This window comes from Tachysurus vachellii, chromosome 14 (assembly GCF_030014155.1).
Source record: "Tachysurus vachellii isolate PV-2020 chromosome 14, HZAU_Pvac_v1, whole genome shotgun sequence".
Lineage (NCBI taxonomy): Eukaryota > Metazoa > Chordata > Actinopteri > Siluriformes > Bagridae > Tachysurus > Tachysurus vachellii.
The window spans coordinates 4,422,807-4,433,471 of record NC_083473.1 but is presented as its reverse complement, the minus strand read 5'-3'; the positions used below and the strand labels follow the sequence as shown (position 1 = coordinate 4,433,471).

General features: G+C 42.0%; 1 protein-coding gene across 1 annotated transcript in view; it reads left to right on the top strand.

Moving 5' to 3' along the window:
• tspan17 (tetraspanin 17) overlaps window positions 1–5,178 on the top strand; it is a 33,153-nt gene extending 27,975 nt beyond the window's left edge. The window contains exon 8 of the mRNA XM_060886194.1: window positions 149–5,178. Within this exon, the coding sequence (XP_060742177.1) occupies window positions 149–214 (66 nt within the window). The 3' untranslated portion in view covers window positions 215–5,178. The remainder of the gene's footprint in view (window positions 1–148) is intronic.
• The last annotated feature ends 5,487 nt before the right edge of the window (window positions 5,179–10,665 follow it).

The following is a 10,665-nucleotide window of genomic DNA, read 5'->3' as shown; positions in this document are numbered from 1 at the left end:
TCTGTAGGAAACCTACCAAAGTAAAAGTCTCCGTCGAGTCGTCGTGTGGCAGATAATGACGTTAATGAGACGCCCCCTAATGGACACAAAGAGTATTACACAGACCATGAGACTGCTTTCTTAACACGTGTGTGTGTGTCTTTTACAGATCTTCGGCATCTGCCTCGCCCAGAATCTGGTGAGTGACATCAAAGCGGTCAAAGCCAACTGGTGACGCACGGTGACAGAGAGGTGAAGCCCAGTGACCTCCGTGTTTTATTTTAATTTTAAAACACCTTGGAGCAGAGATTCACGTTCTCCTGGATCTTTACACGCACACTGACATTCCAGATGAACCGACTCTCCTCGTTTCTTTTTTTTTTTTAATTACTAATGTGAGAATGCTGTCAAAAACAAAAAAAAACAAACAAACAAACAAAAACAACAGGGAGGCGGAGCCTCTCTATAAAAACGTTGCGCTTTTCTTCAGCCTGTGGAAGCTTTCTGGCTCCTATGCACTTGCGGAGAGAGACGGATCTGTATAAAGCCTTATTACGAGTTTCCCGCTCTTCTCGTTCCGGATGTAAACGTCATCCACAGAGACATTCAAGACGACACGTTTCTTTCATCCACGGCAGTCAAAGGGACGGAGGACGTTTCGTATAACGCGTGATATCGCTCGACGGGATTCTTCGTAAATATCCTGCTTCCGAGTCTCTTTAAAAAAAAAAAAAAATAAACATTTTTTTTTGTATGTAATTTTTTTTTGTTCAGCTATAATATAAATAGTGATATGCTAACGTTAAACAGATCCTGTAACAATATGAACAATGCTGCTTTAACTCGTAGAGGATTATAGAGTATACGCTATACTAACCAAGAAACATTCTACATTTTAAACCAAGAGGGAGATTCCACTGTTCACTTCCGTTCAAGAGCCAAACCACTATGACAGACTTCACCTCCATCATTTCTGTCTGTCCTTCTTCCTGCTGCCTGCCCTGCTTCTATACGCACAACCGTACATCCTTCCACATAAACACGTGCACACAGTTTGTCCATCTTTGGGTAAAGTCACTTCAGAACACTTCAAAAATCCTGACGAGACATTTCTCTAGCACTCATTTTCTTAGTACGCGTACACATCCGTTAAAAAAGGCAGACGCTTGTTCACAGCATAGCCGATTAACAATAAGCCCCGCCCATAAAACTCCATAAAAGGAAAGTTCTGCGAAAAACGGCGACTAAACGGTAAAAGAGCTCGATACACAAAAATACCGTACAATAACGCAGCACCTCCAGCGCGACACCTTGGCTACTAGAGACGCCTCCGACCTTTTATAGGGTGCCATTACTTTTTACCACCAATTCCACCTCTCTATGACATGGAGATAATTCTGAGCTGTTGTCGAGAATGATTGGCTTATTACAGGTTTAATAACACCTCACATAATTAACAGTTTACTAACGTTCTCACTGCTAGCTATAAAAGAAACCTACATTACCTCCGTCTTGGTCAGGCTCAGGTTAGGGGCGTGGCCTGAAATTTGAATTCGCGTGCCGGGAATTACGGCTTTCCTACTTGGTGGAAAAGTGTTACAGGTGCCAACATGTAGGGTGTGTAGGATTGTTGATGAGGCAATGCAGGAGAAATCGTCGGTCGTGGCTAACGTGTTCACGTTTTTCTTTTACAGATCACAGGGATTTGTAAAGGTGTATTTGTTTGTCTCCTGTGTGGTGAAGCGACAGAAAATTTATATCCTGTTGTTCGGAAACGGAGGTGGGAGGGGCTTACTGGCTCTCCGCTGTCACTCACAGCGACGGTAGCCAATCGTATGCATTTGTGCATTCGTGCATGCGGAAGAGGGCGGAGTACCGTACTGTGCCCCTCCCCCACTTAAACAAACAGCAGTCTTAGTAATACAAATATAAAAATTGCACATTTGTATATTTAAATGTATAGGTTTGATTCTTATACAGTAGCAATATTGGTGCATCTATAAGTATTCGTAAGAACAGATTATAAGTGCTGTTAAACCTGTAATAAGCATACGAACGTCTCACACGCCGAGCACTACGAGGCGAACCTGGGATGATTTAAACCAGAGACTTGTGTTAGTATTTATTATGGTATCTATGGACCATGTATACACACACACACACACACACACACACACACAGCTCAGGCATTTACGTGCACATCCGAGGTCTAAAGCCGTCATACGTCAGGGAAAAGTGTGTCGTAGGACTTTTGGTAAACATGGCTGCATGTTGCTGGTGTTGGTGAGAGAGGTGAATATTGTGCATGCTCTTTTTATTATTATATTATTAGAATTAGAATTATATATTTTTTTTGTTTTGTTTTAAAAACCGCTCGTTTTGAGAGCGTGGCGTTCGTCACAGTTCAAGTTCTCAGCGTTCCGTCTGAGGCACAGATGTTTATGCACACGCAAAGGCAACGCCATTCTTCAGACCCGTGTTCATGTTTCTTTTCTTTGTTGTTAAAGCGGAGTGGCCTTTCTTGTTCTCGTTCTCTGTGGAGTCCCATCACCCCACCCCACCCCACCCCACCCCACCCCACCCCATCCCATCCCATCCCATCATCCCTTCCCATACAGTATATACTGCGCTTCCTCAGTAACGCTAACATCAGATGATTGACCTTCCGTGTTGTACCTTTACTTATTTTATTTCCATAAGCCTCCAAAGTTTAATAATCATCACACTTGTAATGTTTTAGCCCATAGATTTACACACTAGAGCTTTAGATAGGTGACTCGATCTGAGCTCCATTCATACTTTCCATAAGTAAGTGCCCCCTACACACACATTCTATTCTATTAGATTTAACATGCTGGGCACATGAGAGGATCAGAGGTTGATCTTTTACACAGTATTTTTTTTGTCATAGAGTGTTTATTTTAACTTTTGTCTTTTTACGATTTCAATCCATTCAGCTTGAAAAGGGGGTGGGGAAATAAATAAATAAATAAATAAATAAAAATAAATTCCACATATTAAATAGGAAACAAACACAGATGAACTTATATAAGAATTAAAGAGCTGTGATTTATTGTATATATTATATAAAGAGCAAACAGTTACAGATTTGCGGACATCAGGATAAATGAAAGCCGCAGCTTTACTTCTGACTGTTTGACGTCCACGTGTTACTATAGAAACGGTAAAGTATTAGGAACGACTGCTGCAGGTATAGAAAATCAATCTTTTCCCTTTGACCAATCAGAACACAGAATTGAACAGAACTCAACCGCCTTCTGGAGGAAAATCCGATACTACATGAAGCAAGCTGTGGATAGAAACACGAACCTCTCACTAATCAACAGTCATTAACAATCATTAACAGTTTATAAAACAACACTCTCAAAACATCGTTTAAAGCACTTCTACACAGATAAAGATCTACGTTTGCATTTCTTGTATCCAGACAGCAGCCTCGTGGCTTCACGGCTCAGTCGACAGTAATCTAGGGCTCTAATTTGGCTTTCTAGACAAGGTTTAGACTTTTTATCCAAATGATCCGCAAGACCTTTTAAAGCAGGTTTAAAACAGCGCCGTTAAAATTAAAAACGAAATCCAGTTCATTTCGGCGGATTTTCTTTCACATAGCAACGTGTTTTCATTACTTTCGTTTATGCGTTTTGTTTATTTGCTCATTCTGAATATTTTTCTTTTCTATCGCTTAACATTAAGCTAGGGGTCACGGTGGCTTAGAGGTTAGCACGTTTGCCTCACACCTCCAGGGTTGGGGGTTCGATTCCCGCCTCCACCTCGTGTGTGTGGAGTTTGCATGTTCTCCCCGTGCCTCGGGGGTTTCCTCCGGGTACTCCGGTTTCCTCCCCCGGTCCAAAGACATGCATGGTAGGTTGATTGGCATCTCTGGAAAATTGTCCGTAGTGTGTGATTGTGTGAGTGAATGAGAGTGTGTGTGTGTGTGTGCCCTGCGATGGGTTGGCACTCCGTCCAGGGTGTATCCTGCCTTGATGCCCGATGACGCCTGAGATAGGCACAGGCTCCCCGTGACCCGAGGTAGTTCGGATAAGCGGTAGAAAATGAATGAATGAATGAATGAATGAACATTAAGCTAAGGACACAACGCTAACGACTTCCTGGTTAGCTTTCGGTCTTCGTTAGCCATGTTAGCGGATTTGATTCCGCTCCGTTTCATAGTGCGAAGCGTCAACGTCTGCAGGATCTCCAAAACCCTTTCACAAACTCGCTTAAAGGAATAGTTTGTTTTGTGGGGGCCATAATATTATTATTATTATTATTATTATTATTATTTCTAATCCAAACTATTCCTTTACGACTCAAATCACGATCTGATCATCACTCAAACCGAGGACACTTCTGTCTCTTAGCAGTCTTTCGTTCACCTGTAAATTCAGGGCAGCACACATTCATCGCGACGCCGTGATTTTGTCTGGTGAACTTTTCCACATTGTGAAGTTACAAACTGAAACAGACTCCATTCAGCGATAAAATGTGAATCTACACAAAATAGCTGACTTCTGATGATATAAAAGTATCAGTACAGTTTACAGAATTATTTACAGTTTAATTTTTTTTTGTGTGTGTGTGTGTAAAGTTTGTTTAAAGCTTGCGTAAGTATTCACCCCCTACGTTGCTGTAAAAATACTTCTGATGGCAACTAATTGAACAACAAGAGAAGGGTGCAAACACTTGTGCAATGTTTTTGTTTTGTTTTGTAAACAGTTTCCACTTAAATATTCTAACCTATTGTGTGTAAGATTCACAACATTTATTCGCACCTAATTTCAGTCGAACAACACATGGAAAAGTTAAACGGGGGGTCAATACTTATGCACGACTTTGTTTGGATTCTTTCGTCAAAGCTCTTTATACTAGCGCGTGTGTGATGGCGCTAATCCGAGATGGTCGTGTGTTTTACATAAATCGTGTGAGGGAAGCTGTCGTGCCGTCGCTCTTATCAAAGAAGAACTAACTTCATTGTTGAAATGAACCTATCCATGTCTCTGGGTTGAGAAGAGAGGCACTTTTTTTTTTTTTTTTTTTAATTTTTTAAAATTTATTATTATTATTTTTTTTTAAACAAATGTCCGTTTATTGACTTGATTGTGGGACATGGTCTGTTACACTGTATGTTATATAAAATATGCTCCTTTTTCATATTCAATAAAAGGATTTATGACCTTTTCCCTTTAGGTTCTTTCTGTCGCCTCCACTAGAGTTATATACCATCATTACTCCTGGAGTCTAGGACCAAGGGTGAACTTGAGGTTATTAAAAATAAATTTAAGGGCAATCTGACTGGGGGGTCACGGTGGCTTAGTGGTTAGCACGTTCGCCTCACACCTCCAGGGTTGGGGGTTCGATTCCCGCCTCCGCCTTGTGTGTGTGGAGTTTGCATGTTCTCCCCGTGCCTCGGGGGTTTCCTCCGGGTACTCCGGTTTCCTCCCCCGGTCCAAAGACATGCATGGTAGGTTGACTGGCTTCTCTGGAAAATTGTCCGTAGTGTGTGAGTGTGTGAGTGAATGAGAGTGTGTGTGTGCCCTGTGATGGGTTGGCACTCCGTCCAGGGTGTATCCTGCCTTGATGCCCGATGACGCCTGAGATAGGCACAGGCTCCCCGTGACCCGAGGTATTTCGGATAAGCGGTAGAAAATGAGTGAGAGTGAGTGAGTGATATACTGTACATATGAAATTGAACATTACGGAGTAGGGTGTGGTCGGGACATGATGACGTATCTGCTGAATACATGGAGAGAGGAAAAGGTGAGATGGGATCGGAAAGCAAAGAAAAAAAAGTACAATGAGGAAGCCATGAATTCTGGCAGGATTTTGAAAACTCCGGTTTCCTCCCCCGGTCCAAAGACATGCATGGTAGGTTGATTGGCATCTCTGGAAAATTGTCCGTAGTGTGTGATTGTGTGTGTGAATGAGAGTGTGTGTGCCCTGTGATGGGTTGGCACTCCGTCCAGGGTGTATCCTGCCTTGATGCCCGATGACGCCTGAGGTCAGGCTCCCCGTGACCCGAGGTAGTTCGGATAAGCGGTAGAAAAAATGAGAGGAAATCTGACTGAATAATAAAGATTGAAGTTTGCGCTAAGTCTCCACCAGATGGCGACAAATTCAACCTCAGAGTTACTGACTTCGCCAGCAAGACGTTTATCAGTAAATGACCTGAGTATACAGACAGATAGTCAGTGAGATCAGATTTACTCTCAAGATTTGTTATGTTGAGTTTCTTTAGAGATAAATGAGAGTAAAACAAGCTGAAGGAAGGAAGACATGCCCTCGATCAGGAATTTTCTTTAAGAAAATAAGCAAAAGAAAGCCAAAGAAGGCAGAATGAGAAAGGAACAAGAAGGTAGACAGAAAGGAAGATATCCACCAACACAGAGAAAAGAAAAAAGAAAAATGACAAACAAAAGGACATGTTGAAAGTTAGGAACAGAAATAAAACAAACTGGGAAAAGGAGAAGAAGAAGACCAGTGGAGATGGAAGGAAGCAAATGTAGAAGACAGGATGTAAATAAAGAAAAACTGGAAGAAAAAAGTAACCATAAAAAAGCAGATGGAGAAAGGAAAGAAAGAAGAGGAAGGAAAGAAAGGACAAAAGAAACACCATGAAGAAAGGGCTGTAGGAGGAAACGAAAAAGTCCACAAAGAGAAAATTAGGCAAAGACGGAAAGACATCAATCAACTCTAAAAAAATAAATGAAAAAATAACTGAAAATAGAAGGATAGGAACAAGATCGATGCAGAAGGAAATGAAAAAGAAAGACAGGAAGAACAAAAGGTTTAACAAGAACAAGAAACTGAAGAAAAGTGCTGAAAACATCCTCCTTTGCATGTTTGTCCCTAGACAGGTCTGATATGGTGCCTTATTCACACCTTTTATATTTTATATTACATGTTTTACATTTTATTTATTTATTTATTTATTTATTTATATTTTATCTAAAGGTGAGTTTGTTATTCTTGGTCTATTTTGTTGTAGTTTCTGCTTGGACATGCAGACGAGCGTGACATGACTGTGATGTAAATGTCCTGCTGCCGATGTTTAATGGTTATTTCATTTCCATCTGTTCAGCTTGACTGGATTATGGAAACGATTTGTGCAGTGTGTACAGTACAGACATTAAGATGTACATTACGTTATAAAACTTGACATTAGCGCCATGTCCCATGCCCATAAAAAATACAGAGATTTGATTCTGCTCGGCTGCACTTCCCTCAGATCCGAAATGAACTCTACATGAGTCTAGATCTGTACATCATTCTGTAAAACACACAGCATTAAAGTATTTAATGCCCATAAAGGTCCTCAGATTCAATTATACACCGCTTCATTTCCTGCACGTCCGTCGTGATCAGACACTAGACATGTTCGACATATCACTGACGACTTCCAGAAGAGACTCGGCTGATAGGATCGGCTGCTCAGGTTGGACTCCGGATCTGTAAAGCTCCCTGAAATCCATGCTGGAAAAATAGGAGCACTGTGAAGAACCTGTCCTGAACCACACAGTGTTCAATGTTCAGGACACAAGAACACCTTTACCTCACATCACTGTGGGCGTGGCCTAATCCACACAATGTTTAAGACACTAGAATAGAGGGCTGCATTGGGATTGGGCTCCCGTGGGACCCAACGCAAATCTCATGGGAGCGGGCGGATTCACCTTTGCGCCAGGCGGGAGTGGGCGGTCAGAAAATCCACGGGACCCGGTGGGATTTGGTGCGTAGCCTAATAATAAGAATGGAGTCAACACATGACGTTGAGAAGAAGATTAAAGCGTCTGTTTACTTGACAAAAGCAAAGCAAGGCGAGTCAGACACAATTCTCAATGGTCACTGAAAAAAATGGGAAAGAGTTCAACTTTGTAAGTTGCAATAAATGTGCAAAAGTGTTAATTTACAACGGACATAAATCTGGCACGTCTGGCCTGAGGCGACATACCTGCACAGTTCTCAGTGGTCAAAGCAAGCTCTCATTCTCCAATAAAGCACGTCCTGCTCAAGTTAAGCAAGATACTATGGAAAAATGTGTCGCACTTTGCTGTAAAGACATTAGACCGTATGACATTGTTGCCGGGAATGGCTTTGTTGACATAGTTCAGTACTTTGTTAACGTAGCCGCTAAATTTGGTACATTTGATGTGAGAGATGCGCTGCCACATCCAACCACTGTGTCTCGACATATTGAGGAAAAAGCACAGTTGTTAACAGTTAATCATTTGGTCTGTGTATCATGCAGTACGTTTAAAAAATGAGGTGCCGCTAGTTGTGGTTTTGTTAAAACGGTTAATGTTTTATAATAAAAAACAAATGTTTTTGTCAGGTGTGTTGCTTTGGTTTAGTATTAATTTATCTTATTTAAATGCAATCATGTGTAATTCTGTTATTCTGAACATTAGAATGAACTAATAATTAGTCTGATCATTTGTATACAATCAAAATTTTCACAAGCTCTCAAGAAAAAATTCGGGCGGTCCTGGTCAGAAATTCAGCGGGAGCGGGCGGGTGCGGGTTTATAAAAACAGTGGGCTCTACACTAGAACACCTTTACCTCACATCACTGTGGGCGTTTCCTAATCCACACAATGTTCAAGACACTAGAACACCTTTACCTCACATCTCTGTGGGCGTGGCTTAATCCACACAATGTTCAGGACACTAGAACACCTTTACCTCACTTCACTGTGGGTGTGGCCTAATCCACACAATGTTCAAGACACTAGAACACCTTTACCTCACATCTCTGTGGGCGTGGCCTAATCCACACAATGTTCAAGACACTAGAACACCTTTACTTTACTTCACTTTGGGCGTTTCCTAATCCACACAATGATCAAGACACTAGAACACCTTTACCTCACATCACTGTGGGCGTTTCCTAATCCACACAATGTTCAAGACACTAGAACACCTTTACCTCACATCTCTGTGGGCGTGGCTTAATCCACACAATGTTCAGGACACTAGAACACCTTTACCTCACTTCACTGTGGGTGTGGCCTAATCCACACAATGTTCAAGACACTAGAACACCTTTACCTCACATCTCTGTGGGCGTGGCCTAATCCACACAATGTTCAAGACACTAGAACACCTTTACCTTACTTCACTTTGGGCGTTTCCTAATCCACACAATGTTCAAGACACTAGAACACCTTTACCTCACATCACTGTGGGCGTTTCCTAATCCACACAATGTTCAAGACACTAGAACACCTTTACCTCACATCTCTGTGGGCGTGGCTTAATCCACACAATGTTCAGGACACTAGAACACCTTTACCTCACTTCACTGTGGGTGTGGCCTACAGTTGTGTTCAAAATGATTCAACCCCCACTGAAATTGATTGTTTTGGTCGGTTTGACATTGATTATGATCATTCAGTCATCCTGCTTACAATTAAATCAAAGAGGCACATGTAGGTCAGACAAATATAACATAACATTTATAATGAAATAACCACAAATGTCTTTTCTGAGCTCACATCATTATCAGTTTTATTCAACCCCCAAGTGACATTCAATCTTAGTACTTAGTACAACATCCTTTTACAGTTATAACAGCTTTTAAACGTGAAGCATAGCTTGACACAAGTGTATTGCAGTGATCTACGGGTATTTTCGCCCATTCATCATGGGCAAAAGCCTCCAGTTCAGTCACATTCTTAGGCTTGCGCACTGCAACTGCTTTCTTTAAGTCCCACCAGAGGTTCTCAATCGGATTTAAGTCTGGTGACTGCGATGGCCACTTCAAAATGTTCCAGCCTTTAATCTGCAACCATGCTCTAGTGGACTTGGAGGTATGCTTGGGATCATTGTCCTGTTGAAAGGTCCAACGTCTTCCAAGCCTCAGGTTTGTGACGGACTGCATCACATTGTCATCCAATATCTTCTGGTACTGAAGAGAATTCATGGTACCTTGCACACGCTGAAGCTTCCCAGTACCTGCAGAAGCAAAACAGCCCCAAAGCATGATTGACCCCCCGCCATGCTTCACAGTAGGCAAGGTGTTCTTTTCTTGTTCTTCCTCCTCCAAACATAGCGTTGATCCATGGGCCCAAACAGTTCTAATTTTGTTTCATCAGTCCACAGAACACTATCCCAAAACTTCTGTGGTTTGTCCACATGACTTTTGGCATACTGCAGTCGACTCTTCTTATTCTTTGGGGACAGCAAGGGGGTGCGCCTGGGAGTTCTGGCATGGAGGCCTTCATTACGCAGGGTGCGCCGTATTGTCTGAGCAGAAACTTCAGTACCCACATCTGACAAATCTTTTCTCAGTTCCTCAGCAGTCACACGGGGACTTTTCTCCACTCTACGCTTCAGGTAGCGCACAGCAGTCGAAGTCAGCATCTTCTTTCTGCCACGACCAGGTAGCGTTTCAACAGTGCCCTTTGCCTTGAATTTGCGAATGATGCTTCCTATGGTGTCTCTTGGTATGTTTAACATCTTTGCAATCTTCTTATAGCCATTGCCCTTCCTGTGAAGAGTAATCACCTGTTCTCTTGTCTTCCTGGACCATTCTCTTGACCTCACCATGTTTGTAACCACACCAGTAAATGTCTAGAAGGAGCTGAGTATCACAGTCATTTTAAAGCTGCCTAATTGGTGCTTATTAGGCTTTATTGCTGCTCCCTGATTTCCACAGGTGTTTTCAAT